Source organism: Diuraphis noxia, unplaced genomic scaffold (genome assembly GCF_037042655.1).
Source record: "Diuraphis noxia isolate RWA-SAM2 unplaced genomic scaffold, SU_Dnox_SAM2 contig0002, whole genome shotgun sequence".
NCBI lineage: Eukaryota > Metazoa > Arthropoda > Insecta > Hemiptera > Aphididae > Diuraphis > Diuraphis noxia.
Window position 1 is genome coordinate 77,109,910 of NW_028301712.1, and position 17,877 is coordinate 77,127,786.

The following is a 17,877-nucleotide window of genomic DNA, read 5'->3' on the forward strand; positions in this document are numbered from 1 at the left end:
GCGGATAGTGATATTACTGAATACTGCAATAGTGCAATATTATTTTGTCTTCAATCTTCATAATTTTTGTACTGTTTATGTCTGATGACTGAATGTCGTATCCAGTTTCAACTATATTTTTTATGGTGTTTTCATGACCGATCAAATTTCTATTACAGTATATTAGTATTTCCATTTTCCACTGTTCCATCGTTATATCTTAAACAATGTTAAAATCAATAGTTTTAGCCTTTTAAGTTTCTCATGATTATTATTTATTAATATCCTCTGTTAATTTAAATTTTGATGGAACAAAAACGTTGAAACACGCCGGCTCATGCATTTAATATTAAAGGAAAATAATCTACGTGATTAATTGCAATGACCGATTCTGTAAACACTGAGACTATGAACAAATCAGGTACTTAAGTTTGAATATTGTATTTTAATAATTGGTATTAGGTAGGTTCCTATGTGCCATTTCTTACCTATTGACTTCTAATAAAATTATAGGTCAAGAGGATGAGTTCATTAAAAATGGACTGTCAAAAAAAATTGATAAAAATAATGTAAAATGTAAAAAACGTAAAAAGTGTTTACGTGACAAAACAGCTCCAAGGCCTCCACATTCTGGTAACTAATTAATATAAATAATTTTTAGTTATTAATTATGAATCAATTATTTGTCTATATTTATAGGATACATACGATTTTTAAATGATAGGCGTGAACAATTTCGTTCTGAAAATCCCAATTTACCATTTGCTGAAATAACCAAAGTATTAGCTACTGAATGGAACCAGTTGCCAACGGATAAAAAACAAGTAAAGTAAAATTCATTAAAATGCTTTCCTGCATAAGTTGTTGTTTTCTGCCAGTCTTAGACCTTTCCTAAACTAGTTAATGTAAAAACTATCTGTTAAATGGACGCTACATCTACATGTATTATCATTATATATTTATATGTAAATATAAAAACATAACTAAAATTATTGCATGGGACAACTCTACTCCTTTTGAAATTAAAGTGGAATTAACTAAAGTCCACAACATAGGGAACAACCTATCTATGCTATAGTGTTATAATTTTTTAATGGAACTCACCAATGATTTTAAATAACTAAATTAAAAAATAACCAATGAAAAACTAATGTTCTCAAACTAATTAAATTTTATTTATGCTATTCAAATAATAAAAATGCTTCTGGGGGTGGAGTGCCCAAGCGGACTAAGGTGTCGGTTGCAACGCACCCAGTCGCCGATTCGAATCTCGGTCACGGGCGGCATCCAGTGCCGTAACTAGACTACTGGAGGCCCGTGTGCAAACTAAAATCTAGAGGCCCCTTGTTATAGGTACATCATTTTTAACTTGAAATTTTCCTTTTTTTTTGGAGGGGAAGGGGAGGTGCTGCTGGATGAACAGCTGGGTGAACAAATAACAATAATAGTGAATTAGTAAATAGATAAAAAATAACATTGGTTCCATTTTAAATTCTATAACTAATGATTAATATATTTTGATATTTTAATAATTTAATAATATGAATCATTAGTCCTTTTGACTTATGAGGCCCGAGGCCTGTATACGGTGCACACTCTGCACACCCGGTTTTTACGGCACTGGCGGCATCACTCTTTGGGCATTTTGCGATGTCTGGAGAGAGAGGCCGCTGGCCCCCAACCGGGCATGGCAGAAACCCACGGGTGCCCATTCAAAATTATGCCAAAAACCCACGAGTTAAAACCTTACAGTACCTTCCCCTACAGTTCCCCAGGCTAATGACCTCAGTTGTCAAAACCCTAACCATAAAAAAAAAAAAATGCTTCTAGGTAGATAAAGTTCTTTCCTATGTGTGGTGGAATTTTGATTATTTTAATGTGAATACAGAGGGAGTAAAATTGTCCTGCAAAACAGTTTTTGCTTTGTTCTACATTTTTTCGATGAAGAAAGCCCATGCGGGTATATTATCTTATAAAGACACTGGGTTTTTGTTTATCTTGTAGGATAAGACTCTTTTGATCAACATTTAATGATAAAGAGAATGTTATACCTACATGTGTTGTCTCAATCTTACAAGTGTGTAACATAACAAATGTTATGCTCAGCAAATTACATTTAGATCCATTAGTTTAAAAATTAGAGTGAATTGACATCTTATAAAACATAGAGGTTAAAGTATTATTTTTATGGGCTTTTTATTATATTTTAATTTTGAAGCGAGTTATAAAAATCGTAAGATGTACAAAAAATTTACAATTTGAAAATACTTATAACTTGCTTCAATACTGAACTATGGTAAAAAAAACTCATGAGGTTATATAATTAATACTATTGCTTTAAATTTTATAAGGGTCAATTTACTCTAATTGTTATAGTAACGGGGCTATACGTGATCTGCTGATCATTAAATTGCCATGTTACACGCTTGTAAGATAGAGACAACACATACAGGTATAACTACCTCTTAAATATTATACTTAGTAGTTTTTTTTATAAACATTGACAATTTCTTTCCTAGCATTTAAAAAAAGCAAAAGAAAAAACTTATGTATTTTTTTACATTTTATAAAATGTTCCTATACAGGGTGATTCTTTTATCAAACAACACTCATTATTTAAAAAAGTATTGACTTTTTTCAAAATTGTAGATTTACACTCTTCTTGAGTTGTTTATTATTTTTATATTTTTCACCCTTATATTTATTAGATAAACCACTATCAACTTTTGATTTTCAAAATAAATGGTAACCTATACTTAAAATTTCATAAATTAATAAAGCTATTTTTTTTATTAATTATTACGTTAAAATTTTGAATTTAGCGCTAGTAGTTTATGATATATAGATATTTAAAGTTTAGATTGGCAGAGTGGAGTGGTACAGGGTTATCCCGTAAAATGTTTGTCCACTACTCCGCTTGTCTAAACTTTAATAAATACTTATAACACATAAGCTACTCGTCCTAAATTCAATTTTTATGTATCAAAATTTTTAGAAAAATATTCTGCTTTGGAATATGAAATTAAAAAACTATGTTGCTATTCAAAAAAGTAAAAAACTTAAAAAATGATTAGGATAAAAAATATTTAAAAATATTATTTTTTAATAAAAGCATTGGTTTTTAACAACTTGAAACTATGTAAAAAAATATTTTGAAAAAAGTCAATGCTTTTTTAAATAATGAGTGTTGTTTGATAAAAGAATCACCCTGTATAATAAGTAATTTTGATAATTTTATAATACATTATATATTTTAATACAAATCTGTTTTACAGTAATAAATAAATAAATTCCATATTCTAACCACCTAGGATCTTTTTAATTCCTGAATAACACTCTTATAGTCTTATAAAGATCATTAGATTTGGTCCTTTAAAGAGCATCTTAAGCAAGTTTTACTCTGTATTTTCTTCATAATGTATTATAAATTGTTGACCATTACTAAGTATAAATATAAATATTTAGAAAAGTATCCATCGATCATTATTGAAGAAAATGTATTATTATTATTATTATTATTATTATATTATTTTATTGTTTTTAATTATTTTAGCATTATCTTTTAGCTGCTGAACAAGAACGAGTAAAATATGTTGAAGAATTGGCAGCTTATAAAAAGACTGATTCATACAGAAATTTTATCCAACACAAATTGAAAAAAAAAAAAGTTAATACTCCTATCCAAAAAGTTAGTTAAAATATTAAATAATTAAAAATACTTTAATTATACACATATAATCTTATAGTGATGTAGTTTATATTTTTGCTATATTAAACCTTTGAATAAAGATAGTTGCATGAAAAATATATTTAGATTTTATAAAAATAACTTATTATTTTTATTTTTATTCTATTTAGGATCGAGGATTAGAAAAAGAAAACCCATTAAGTGATAACAATAATACAGTGTGTAACATACCTATATATACTGAAGAATTCCTAAATTTCAATAAAGGTTAGTATTAGTTTTATTTTATTTATTTTTATTTGATAATTATAATTTTTTTTATAGCTAGAGAAAGTGAACTAAGGTACCTCCGTAAAACAGTAACTGACCAAGAACAAGAAGTATTTGTCTTGGATAAACATATTGGGAATATAAATAATGGAATTATAAAATTAAAGGCTAACACTGAAAAACTCAAAGCTAGATGTTCAAAATATGAACAATATTTAATTAAATTAAGATCTCAACTACTAGATGCTTTAAATAACATTTCATTTCCTGGTAAATATTTCAAAATAATAAGATAAATCTATTATACTGTATACATTTTTAATAGTTATCTAATGTATAATGGAAAAATTGAATATGCACAATCTTTAGATCATCGAAGAATGACAAATTGCATCTAAATTATTTTAGTTTGCCTAGTCACTTGTGCTAAATTAACAATGAATGGGAGTTGTCAAAGGATCGGCTGTCTAAAGTTCTAACTGCCCGTAGTATAACACTTCCACATTTTTATATTTTTAAGTACTAACATGTTAACCAATTTTTATTTACTTATATACAGTCTTAAGACGACCCCACACAGTATTTATTTTCTCCGTCTCACAAACGTACAACATGGCAAATTTTACATTCACAATAATATATTTTACTCTGTTATTTATAATATTTGAAGGCAAGAATATTATCCTAAGGCATCTCGTAGGATTTTATTGATATTATTTTTAAATAAGTTATGGTTGTTTAAAATATACAACAACAAAAAATAGCAGTTTAATGATGGTCATAACTATTACTTTAAAAAAATAATATCCTCCGGTATGCCCTAGATAATATTCTTGTTTTTTTAATTTTATAAATGTAAATTCACTCTAGTTTTAGAATTTGTAGAGTAAAACGTATTATTGTGAATGTAAATTCACATTGTACGTTTTTAAGATGAAGCAACACATGTGGGTGTAGCGTCCTCTTAAGGGTATCAAATATTTATTTAAATATTCCCATTTTTTTTATTATTTGTATAAACAGACTTAATGAAATCATTATTTTCTACAGTCATAGTTTTAAGTATAAATTATTACATATTAAACCATTTAATTAGAAAAACTTAAACAAATTATTAGTAATGGAAATAAATCCATGCTTAGAACTTAAATAATTAATAAAAACTGATATAATATCTATAAAATATATAAACTGACAGTGAAACACAAATCTAATATTTAAATGATTAAGATTGAATGTTAGAGGATGGAAAAGTGATTGATAAAAATATATTAAAGGAGAGTTAATGCCTTTCGCAAAAAGTACATTTAGAACTGTAAAAGAAAGTTATTAAAAATACTGTATTCAGATTTAGAATTAAATTTGAAAAATTATCAAAAAGATGTTCTGTGCGTGAGTTGAATCCAGGAAAAAAAATGTCCAAATTACATTATTATTCACATTAAAATGATTCATATAAATATATTTTACAAAATAAGTTTATTATAATATATTATACTTATCCTTTAAAACATTAATTTAATACTCTGAAGTGAAAAATTATGTTTGCAGTTTGCTATAACATTTTGATGATAATGTATAAGATATAAGAACTTTAAATGTTCAATATAAATATAAATATTCAACTTCAATTTTATATCTAACTATCATTATTATTATTATCAGACTATTTTTATATACATACTTAAAAACATTTAAAATAGATGAATTATTAATTATTACTACCCACTTATATATTATATCATATTGACTCGATCATTCTAAATTTATATTTATTTTTTTTATTAAAATTAATATCAAACAATTTATTTAAAATTATTTATGTTATATAATATATTGTCTATTAAATGATAAGTATAATATAACAATTATAATATATGTATTTGTAATTCAATATTAAAATCATCTTCATGTAGTAGTGAGTAATATTGTAGTCAGTGGATTTTTTCCCAGGGTCCATGATTTTTATTCTAATTATTACCATGTGAGTTATGGTTGTTCACTTTAGTGTATGATTTGATTTTAAGTTGAGTATAAGGGACTTTGACTGATAGAACCTTTGAAAGTGTTTTTTTTTTTTTAAGTTGAATGATCTGCATCTCTTGAAGTTGGCAGACTAAATAAAGTTTAAAAAATTTAAAATACTATAACTTATAATTAATTTGATATTTGAAATAGTAAAAGGAGACAAGTCATCGCACTTACCTTAATTATTGCTTTTTTAATTACTCATATTAAACTTTATTTTTATTAACAGTATAGAAATGTATAAGTTATGCACCTTATTTAGATCATCTAAGAATGACAAATCGCATCTAAATTTTTTTAGCTTGTCCTGTCAATTGTGCAAAATTAATAATATAAATTGGGAGTTGTCAAAGGATCGGCTGTCTAAAGTTTCTAACTGCCCGTAGTATAACACTCCCACAGTGACAAATGTAATAATAATATATAAATATATATTGTATAGTTATAAGCAAAAAATACATTTTACCATATTATTGACCTATCCAAATAATGTATTTTTTTTTTTTTAGACAACACTGAGCCACCTACTAATGAAACTATTGACACATACATGGTTAATTTATTCACTATTCTAACAACTGATACTGGTAATAACCCTTCCTGGATTGCAAATATAAAAAAAAATATTTCTAATTTGGAATTTTAGTGTTAAAATAAAATTATAATTTGATTTACCAATATATAATTAATCATAAATTATCCAATTAATTTGTTTTTAACGTTATTTGATGTAATATGCCTATATCCTATCATTGTTGATAATTATATAGTCTATAATATTTTAAATATTTTTTTTTCTTTAAATATTTAATTTTAAACGGTTTTATTCTTCATAAATCTCAAACAAACATGGGATATTAATTTTTGTGATAAGTGGCATCTTAAAGTATCTGTTATTAAGTATCATTAATATGAGGTCTATTAAATTTTTTTTTTTAACTTGAAGTTATCATTTAGTGATATTTTTTATTCTTATTTTCTAGACGTAGTTTTCCTTCAATTAGTTTGTTTATCCTTTCTATTTGCTCCATATTAAATCCCTAAAAATAAAAAATAATTATATTCATCATATCTATTTACATTGAATTACAATTATTATTCAACTTCAATTTTTAAATTTCTTAGTCCTTCTTTAGCCACACAAACTTTTTGTTGATACTGAATTATTTGTTCTATAACACTTAAAATGTTTGAACTAAACCGGTTATCTATTAAATAAAATATTTAATGATTATTTTAATAATTTTACTACACCTGTCTTATGAAATACATGAAATGTTCAAACTCTCAATTTTAAAATTTCCTGGACTATGAAAATTCAAACCACTCTTAAATACTTGTCCTGTTAAATATGGGTGTGTGTGTGGGACAATCATATTTTCAGCACTCTGTCTCAAATTAGCCACTAAAATTAATGAAAACGTATTATTTTATATTTATGTATTTAGTACTGATGTACTATAGTGCATATTATAATACATTATATAATATAAATAATTAGATTTTCTTATATTTTATAATTTAAGCTTCATGTCAATAGCCTTTCAATATATACTCTATATTAAAGTAGAATATACTAGCTTTTACACACTTTTTTCCATTCACTAGTCTCTATCTATGCCATTATGTGAGTGATAAGTGCTGTCAAACAGAATCAGGTCGCTGGCTGGTATATTCTACTTTGAAACAGAATTTAATAAAAATTATTTTTGCCTGATTCTTGAATTCTATTACCAATAACATTTTCAAAGAATCAGTGTATTGGTTCAAAATCAAGCATTATACCAGCAATAAGAGTAATCTAAAACTCAGATTTTGATAAATATCAAAATTTTAAATTAAAAAATGTATTATTTTTAGATTCTGAGTAGAGCATTATTTAGTATTAAACTTCTAATGATTTATTTTCTGTGTGTCACCGTTTGGGGAAGTAAAAAACTGTGATTTGCAACATTGCTGGTGATTTCTGGTAGCAAATTAAATAGTGGGTAATTTGTATGTCAACAAATAGTAAATTTCCCTGTATTTTTCAAGATAATCGAGAAACAAAATTTAAGAATAAACTGATATTTTGTTATAACTTTAAATACTTTATATATTTATCAAATGTTAATTTCTTCATTTTCTATACACTATAAAATTTACAAAAGACATAAAGTTAGATATTTTTAATTTTCGATTGATTTTGATCAATATAGATGAATAATTATCAACAGAGTCAAAAGGCTTGAAAGTTTAATACAATATTCCTCAAAAGTAATTCATATTTAAACAACTAAATATAAAAAGTAGAAACATGATTTTTTTAACAAAAATTTAAAGTTCAAATATTGACAAAATTAAATATTTAAACAAAGAATAATAATTTTAGTTATTTTATTGTAATTTAAATTTAAAGTTTATGGGTACTTGAAACTTTAAAAGAATATTATATTATCATAAAATATAGTAAAGTACTCAGTTATATAGACTGCAGACGTTTTCGCTCAGAATGTTTTTCATATGTATAATTTATCAATCATTGAATAGATATTAAATACAGTTCTATTAATCTATTACAGACTGCAGTAACCCATACATCACTTTCTAAAGTTAAGCAAAACTTGTCCACTATTTTAAGTATGATAACCCTTTTTAAATGATTTTATAAAAGAAAAATATTTATTAAAAGGGTTTTTATCACTGACATGGTAAATAATATAGGTTTACTAGATAATTCAAATTAAAGTGATACAATTAGTAATACTTTCTTACCTTCAATTGATGATATCCCAGCATTATTATTACTATCATCTGATGGAATAGATTTTTCTGTTAATTTTTTAGTTAGAATATCAGTCTAAAACAAATTGTGTTTTATAATAATTGTAACTTAAAAAATTAAATATAAATAAAATATTTTCTATTTTAAAGAATTTTTTTTAAGTTGTTATCTAAAACTTTTTTTTTTTTTAACTAAAACAAAAATACTAAAGTATATTTTGTTTTTAACCGCTCACATCGGTAGATGTTAATGACATTTTTCTAATTTCAAATTTGTGTGTGTTGTACTACATAATTTGAGTTATAATATTCATTAAATAGGTATAGCAAACTATACATTTAAAAGTAAATTTTAAGTTTTAAAGGAAAATTAAGTAACTTTTAAACTTATTCGCTCTTATTAATATCTTCATCAATATACTATGAACTAGTATTATCCACAAATTTGTTAAGTAATAAAGTAGATAAATTTGATTCTTTTTTGGTTATGGTTTAAAAAAAATATGTTATTAAATGAAAGTTTTTTTGGAAAATGTCCACTGTATAAACTATTAAAACTATTAAAACTTACCAAATATTCTACTAGCCTATTTCTTTGTTGTTCTTGCTTAGATTTCCAATTGGTTTCATAATCATTGAGTTGAAATGTTGATAAAACACTCATTAAAGCAAATGCCCCTTCATCCTTAATCAAATTTTTTGCCAATGAAAGTGATTTTAATGTTCTATTGGTTCTTAAAACCTGGGGGATAATTTGTAAAAATATTAAAGTATGTTAATAATTTAAATCTATTGAATATCTATGTCCTAAATATTATAATATAATAAGAATACGGGTAGTATATCGTATATGTATAGGTAAAACCTAACTAAAATAATAATAAAATATGTGATTGCGATTTACCTGTGCTATTTCTAATGCTCCTTTGCATGTTATACTATTGCAATCTAAGTACAATGTATTCAATTTTGTATTTCTACTTGTCTCATTCAAAATATCCATAAGATAGTTAACTCCTTTATCTTTAAGTTGACAAAATCTCAGCCATACTTTGTTCACTCTTAAATTTAATTAATGATATTTCATTATGTTAATAACATATTAATGTATACTCAAAATAAAAATAAAAATTAATTTGAAAAAATAAATGCACAGTGCACATATTTAGTATAAGTAAAGGTAGGTACTTGGTATCTGGTGTTAAACAACATAAATAATTTAAATTTGACAGATTAATTCTGTCAAGTACTAGTTCTTTAACAAGGCATTCTTCCATTTTTAGATACTTGCTTAAATTGTCCAATACTTCTTGGTTAACATTGGAGTTAGTTAAACTATTTAAAAAATGTATGATACATTCATAATTAATTCGAATTTCATATTTTTTTTATTTAAACTTGATTGTAATGTCACATTTATTCATACGAGCATGTTAATTACAACAAAAAAGTAAAATAGTATAGGTAATTTATGTATTATTTTAAACAGTGGTACACTCAGTGCCGGATTCCCCCTCCTCCCAAAATTAAAGGCATACTAGGTTCTTTAGAGAGGACGCAATACCCGCATGCGTTTGCTCTCTTTTATAAACATAAGAATAGGAAATTTTTACTATCTGAATGATTAATTTAAGAGGATGTCAGCGCAGTATTTGTTTTCTCTTAGAGCAACACATAACACGGATAAAACGCTTTCACCTAATGATTAATATCATTGCTTAGGATCACCTATTACAAAAATTTTACAAATATTTTTGATGATAATATTTTTAAGGGTATGACATATCGCTTTTATTTTTTCCTATTATTTGACTATGTATTCGAATTTCATGGTAAAATCTTTTTTTGTAAATTTAAATGGTATTATTGTTTTGAGACAATAACTAAATAAATCGATATGTCTTATCCTCAAAAATATTATTATGTATCGTTTTTCCTATGGTTGATTTTACTCTAAGATAACTCAAAAACAAAAAAAATAATATGATTCTGTATTTCTGTGTAAATGTGTATTGTTTAGGTTGCGCGTGAGCCAGAAAGAGAAAACAAACAGTGCGTTGACATCCATTTAAAAAAATTGTTGATTTTTAAATTAATGTAAGTCATAAACGAGTTCTATTTAACTCTGTTATGTTTAATTTTAAAGTGAAATGTGAATCAACATATTGCCTAGTTTAAAAGTAATAATATTATTATATAGCCTATGACATCAACCTTTACTATATATTAATTGTAAACCAAGTTTTGAGCTTTTTATAATTGTTAATTGTTTGTACATTTTAAAATGCTCATAACTCGTTTTTAAATTGAAATGAAAAAAATAAAAACCATGTCATTGACCAGAATCTAGTAAAAAGAAAAGTAGAAGCTGAAAATAGACAGTTTCTCCCAGAATGGATAGAATGTAATTTTAGAAATTTTTCTTATTAAATCAATTATGAATTAATATAAATTTAAAAATAAAAAATCTAAATTTTTGCATGAATTATACTTAATGTTTTCTTGTTTCAACCATTTTTTTTTTTTTTGGCATTTGAATTTGGTAAATACATAAAAATATCAATAAATAAGAATACTAATTTAAAAAAAAAAAATTAGGAGTGTAAAAGTCAATAAAACTCTTAGAGACCCTGGCCAAGTTTGGTAAGTTTCAAAACGGATCTCCATAGAAATTAACTGGCGACCCCAGGACTAGTTTATAATATTTCTTGTAAATTTAGACATTTAGTAATATGAAAATTCGCTCTAAAGACTAAAATAAAACATAACACAGATAATTGTTTTATTTAGAACGTAGCTCGTAGGTACAATTTGTTACCTATAGGCTATAAGCTATAACTTAAAAGTTATGTGTTTGTAAGACGAAGACACCGCATATGGGTATAGCATCCTCTTGCTATAAAAATAATTGTAATATGGGTCTCGTTCTATATTTAAGAAAAAAATAGTTTTTAAAAATAAAAAAATAAAATAAATTCAAATAGTATAAACTATAATTACTCTATTAATCATTAAGCCGGGTTTACACGGCGCGAGTCAAGATTCGACATGATTCGACCTGTCTGAACTTGCCTCGGGTAGTCGGGTGATAGGCGAGTCAAGCGAAGACGCCTCGTGGCGAGCGGTAGCTCAGTCGGTATTTGCCATTTGGGCGCGCGTCAAAGAAGATTCACCAATTTGTTTCGAGTCGTGTGAACTACTTCTTTGAGCGTCTTGCCTCGCACGTAGCGTCATCATTGCTTCACATAAACTGTGGCTCGCCCTGAATCACATTGCTTTGCGCATAGATACGTATCGTGTAAACATTTAGGTGAATCAGATGTCTCGCGAATCTTGCCTCGCGCATCAGATTCGCGCCGTGTAAACCCGGCTTTACATTTAATACAGCGAACACACATTTTCAAGATTCTTAATTATAAGCAAAATAGAACGAGAATTACAATGCAGAAGATCGCTTAAGTTTTTTATCAGTTAAAAGGATTAAAAGTGATGTATTGCTGAACAGTTTGTCATATTCTTATGTTGCTAATATACTATATTATATAGACACCTTTAAAAAGAATAAACCAAGGAAAGTACCCAATTTGTAAATGTCGTTACAATTTATTTGACGAATAACACGATTGTGAAACTAAATATTAAATAGGTATTAATTTATAATTTAAACTAAAAATATATTTTACCCGGGGTAGTCGGTAAGTATGAAATTGTGAGTATGGACCACCCAGGGGCGTGAAAATTTTGTTTACCCTCGACCTTTTAAGTTTAAATATGATTAAATCTAGCCCTAAGTGGGCGGTTCACTACTAGTTATAACATTTGTATTTATACACGTATATACATAACACAGTACACTTCAGAAAACGCTTGGTTCTAACCTTACCAAAAATTAAAAATTAATAAAAGTATTTTACATCACTTGAGCTTTAGCCAAAAAACTTTGTTGTATCGTGAGTTGACTATATATTATTACTGTGGTGATGATTATCATTATACACTTTATTTTTTAAATAGTTATTAAAAATATTACCTGAGTTTCTTGATATTTTTTGATATTTCGTGTTCATACCAATGCACATCATTATTATAAACCCGCATTTTGCTATCATTTTTCTTTTCTAATTTTCATTAAATAATAATAGATGTATTAGTTTAGTGTTTAAGAGGACGCTACACCCTCATGTGTTGTCTCCGTCTTACAAGCACGTAACATTGCAAAAACTGTTTCGTGCGGGAAAGAACCGAGAATGCTACAGTCATAACTAAGAAACAAAATTCTCACCACAGATAAAAGGGAATTTCGACTGTGCAACGTTGTTTTTATTTTTTTGATATTAGAACTGAAAAAAAAGTTATTCGATTTTGAAAAACGCAAAAATAATGAATTTTGAAACATTAAGAACTTTTTTTCTATTTGTGATATCGAAAAATTGAAAACAACGTTGCATACTAAATGTTCTCCTTATTATGTGGTGAAAATTTCGTTTCTTAGTTATAATTGTAGCCTTCTCGGTTCTTTCCCGCGCGAAACAGTTTTTGCAATGTTACGCACTTGTAAGACGGAGACAACACATGCGGGTGTAGCGTCCTCTTAAAATTTACTATTTTCAGGAGGTTGTAGGTACATACCAAAAAATTTAGGTAAGGTAACTCTTATAAGTATATTTTGTAGGTACCTACCTAATATACATATGCACCTACGAGAAGTTAGTTAACAATAATATTACTGTTTATATATTAAAAATATTATTTATAAGTTGACACTTATGACTCACGTCATAGTCGTATGCGGTTTGGGTCTTATTGACAAAAACTAAAATTTAAATTTTTTTCGTATACATTTATATGAAAAAAATGTCTTTAATATATATCTAGATATAATTCGTAATTTGATATGCTTATCGGCTGTCAGCTATCTTTATTACTTTTGTGCTATAATGCTATAAAAGTATACAGATTAGATTAAATTGTTTAAAATTATAAAATGTAGGTATACACAAATATTTTGGCTCTTGTTATCATTGCATTTATATTATATGTGGCTCGCAAACATATAAAAAAATAATACATTTTAAATTATGTTCGGAACATTATCAACAATACTATTCAATATCTAGCAGCTAGAATATAGATATATAAACTATGTTCTATATGATATAATATTTTAAATTTTAATATATTATGGTTGAAATATGTGTTATACCTATACTTGAGTTACTTGAATAGCATACATAAAATATAATGGCGATCTATTTATTTTGTACTTAACAATGAGTGATGTACCTAAGATATACATAGGTATATTAAATTGTAATCATATTTTATAATAAAATAGGTCGGTACCTACCATATAAAGGATACCTGGATACCTATATATATTTTTTTTAAGGATTAATGAGTTTTATTTATTATCCACAAACCCACACACACCACATACAGATTTGTAATGATTATTAAAGTTGTACATAATGTATAACAATCTAAAGAATTAACATAATAATATACATCAACTATGTATTCCTATTGTGTTTTGTTCATTTTTTCTTTTTACTACAAAATTTTAACCTACACAAAGAGCATTTTATTTAATTTAAAGTACCTAGGTTTTTGACCAGGCGTGTCCAAATACTTCAACTTATTTAATAATGTAACCATCTGTAGACATCGCCCAGTCACTCATTATGTTGTAGGACATACAGTATAATAAAATATACACTTAAAACTGAATGTAAAATCTTATGTTCATAATAAATAAATATATAATTACTAATATGAAATACATAAATTATTAAATTAAAAAAAAAAATTAAATTTATAACAAGTACCTAATAGTTATAGATTTTACCTATAGGTAAATATATTATAGATCGATACATTAGGCAAATCATAGTTCGTATAAAACAAATCTTAGAAAAACATTTTATGAAGTTTTGAAAATTGATCTAATTTAGGCAACATGATTTTATATAACTTCACGAAAATTAACCCCTGTTGGCGTTTCTCTACGCCATTCATATATATATTAAGTATAGGTATTAGTATATATAAAATATATACTTAAAATCCAACAAAAAAAAAGGGTACTTTTCCGGTTATCGTACCCCAACGGTCGGCCGCAGACTGCGGCGGCGGTCGGGATATACCGATTCCGCTATCGTACCCCATTATATTTATCTCAATGCTTCCATCATAAAAATATTTTTTATTTATAATAATTTTTTTGGTATTCATATTGTATTGGTATTAATATTTTATTATAATTTTTTTTTGTATTGATATTTTATTATACTTTATTGGTATTCATATTTTATTATAATTTCTTTGTACTCATATAATTTCATATTATATTATTTTATTAAAATAAATTATATTTTTGGCAATTATTTATTTATTCGTATGGCAATGAAACTTTATAATATTGAGATAAATTTAATGGGGTACGAGATCGGAATCGGTATATCCCGACCGCCACCGCAGTCGGCCGGTCGACCGTTGGGGTACGATGACCGAAAAGTACCAAAAAAAGTTACAAAAAAAAATGTATTTACTCAAGTTAAATTTTTCCCAATATATACTATCAGTTATTCAGAAGATTAGTAAGTTCCTATATTAAAGTTCCGGGCATTAACTGTAAAGTAAAACCAATGAAGTATATGTACCAACATAAATCATGCATATACAGCAATGATATTTACCATATTTTATCACAGGCAATATAAAATAAATATAAACTTTAAATAAAAAAAAAGAATACAGTTGAATTTTCAAAGGTTTAGTACACTAGACTTCTCATGGAGCATTTTCCTATATTTTGTTGTAGGTAATTCAAAAACAAATAACTGTATAGATACTTGAAATAAAATGTACACTAATTTTTATTTTATAATTTCTTATACCTGATAAAATATTTTGAATTATTTTGATCTGTTTACTGACATCTTCAGTTTTCAATTTTTTTAGATTTTTTTCTGTACATTTTAATACAATTTTATTCGTTGGGTAAAAAAGCTTGAAAAATGTATTACAAGGTTACAGATATTATATTATTACAACAGCAGTTGAAAAATATTTTAAATACATAAGCAATATGCATCATTTTTCTAAACAGCATTTAAATTTCAAATGTTGACAACATTTATCAAACTGAAAATGATTAATGAAATTAATAAAAATACCATTTTGAAACGAAATTATTTTCAGAAAAATAAACTATACAAAATGACTATCTTACATTTTTTTTGAAAATAATTAAATAAAAATATTTTTTTTTCTGTATATTTTGTTGAGTTCAAATTTGTAAAAAACGTATTACTTATTAAATAACCATAAATAACAATTTTAATTATAATATTGTAATTAAAAAAAATTAATTGTGGGTACTTGAAATTAAAGCGAAAAACATATTTCCATATAAATAATATAATAATACGCTAACCTACCGCGGCTAGAGTAGTGATTATAACAATCTAAAAATATTTTAAAATATCCTAACCTGATAAATCCGCCTCCACTCAGAATTATTGTTTTTCGTACATAATGATATATAATTGAATGCTAACTTAACACCATTCATTATACTGATCCAATTGTATCCTACAGCAGAGCGTATAGCGTCACCCACGTACCCACTTTTTAATATTTGAATTATTTTTATTTAGATTTTTCTATGATCGAGTTATAATCTCTAACTATTGGCTTGCAAAAAAAAAATAATTTAGGGTGGGTCGACAAGCGATTAGCGAGCAGGAGGCAGACATAAAAGTAAGTAAATAAACAGTAGGTAATAAACAATATAAAAATACCAAATATTATATTCAAAAATGACGGAGAAATAATCAGTAGAATAGTAGGTAGGTATTGAAAACATTGAAGTGATAAAATTATGACGACAATCTGTTTTGTTTATTATATGAATTATATGATATACATATTATTGATGTATATTGACTGTATGCTGGCAAGTGCAACTGGCGTACCTTCCGCATTTAAATATTATCTTAAGTACAGCATGATGGTTTATCACTTATTTAAGGCAAGTGGTCATACAATTATAATTGATACCATATTTATCGACCTTAGATTCAATAATCGAATAAATTGTCTTATTATGTATTTATCATTTATGTGTTAATAATTTATACTCCCGTCGGTAGGTACCTAGGTAGGTTACAATAATAATATATAATGATTGTAAATGATTATTATTTCTTAACTTAGTTGTCTATTTTAATTTTTATCCCATTGCCCTCATATTATTATTATCTCTCATCTGGGTTCCACATAAACAATTCGGTTTAATATTTATCTTATAGGGCGACAACATTTTATGCGTTATATTATTATACTCGTACATATAGGTACTATACACACATATATTGGACCACCGTTAACGGAGTTATTTATAAGGCGATGACGGAGATTTATATTCCACATGGGTAAAGCGAAACAACAAACATGACGTATATATAACCATTATGTATAGTATTATGACCCTGCAGTATGTAATGTGCGCGTATACACGTCATATAGGGCGTAAATTATACAGAAGCAATCCCTCGTTCACTATTAAATATAGTAAAAAATGAACCGACCTTCATCGGACAAAAAAGGGGTCCTTTTTTCCCGTCACACATTATAGTATTATACGATGTTCTATAATATTCGTACAGATGTTGTCCCGATCAGGCCTGGCGAGTCTGCAGTGCGCGTAGGTATATGCCAGTAGCAGTGTGTCAATAAGGCGAGGAAAACGTTTAATTTCTTTTTTACTACGTACATAATATCAAACATTATAATATATATATTTTCCATGGATCATCTCTGCAGCAGGTGGTGTCGTTTACATACCCGCGTATGACGTACATATATACATGCGTATCCTGCTCAAAAAAAGAAGACAAATTCCCGTGACAAGAATTATTAAGGTGTTATAACAAGACGTTAAAATATTATTATTTATTATATATATAAATGATATAATAATAATATTATATACGTTATTACTTATTTTATTAAAAAATTTTTTTTACAACTCAAACGTCACCTAACCGAATTTTACCGCGTTTAAAATAGTAGGTACACCTAGCTCCTATAAGCGACATATAATATTATGCTGCATACATTTTTGAGCTCTGACCACCTGCTGCAAG

At 26.4% G+C, this 17,877-nt stretch overlaps 2 protein-coding genes across 5 annotated transcripts; one reads left to right on the top strand and one right to left on the bottom strand.

The window, feature by feature from the left end:
• The first annotated feature begins 22 nt into the window (after positions 1-22).
• LOC107173863 (high mobility group protein 20A-like) lies at positions 23-6,673 on the top strand. Of its 4 annotated transcripts, XR_016190143.1 has the most exons (8): positions 28-400; positions 493-612; positions 679-803; positions 3,533-3,667; positions 3,838-3,934; positions 3,992-4,207; positions 6,267-6,375; positions 6,475-6,673. XR_016190143.1 is itself a non-coding variant. In XM_089218757.1 (7 exons), the coding sequence occupies exons 1-7, from the start codon at positions 361-363 to the stop codon at positions 4,333-4,335; spliced, it is 762 nt and encodes a 253-aa protein (XP_089074883.1). In that variant the 5' UTR covers positions 28-360; the 3' UTR covers positions 4,336-4,518. The 4 variants fall into 4 exon arrangements, 3 of the variants coding, with proteins under 3 accessions (XP_089074884.1, XP_089074883.1, XP_089074882.1); XM_089218757.1 differs by lacking the exons at positions 6,267-6,375; positions 6,475-6,673 and adding an exon at positions 4,307-4,518; XM_089218756.1 differs by lacking the exon at positions 6,267-6,375 and having other exon boundaries at positions 30-400.
• A 97-nt stretch (positions 6,674-6,770) lies between these two features.
• On the bottom strand, positions 6,771-10,110 carry LOC107173862 (uncharacterized; the record flags this gene model as incomplete). The annotated part of the gene is made up of 7 exons (XM_089218760.1): positions 6,771-7,005; positions 7,070-7,173; positions 7,236-7,370; positions 8,720-8,804; positions 9,300-9,470; positions 9,633-9,789; positions 9,917-10,110. Coding segments are annotated over 7 exons (933 nt in total), but the record flags the coding sequence as incomplete, so codon positions are not given.
• Positions 10,111-17,877: the final 7,767 nt, after the last annotated feature.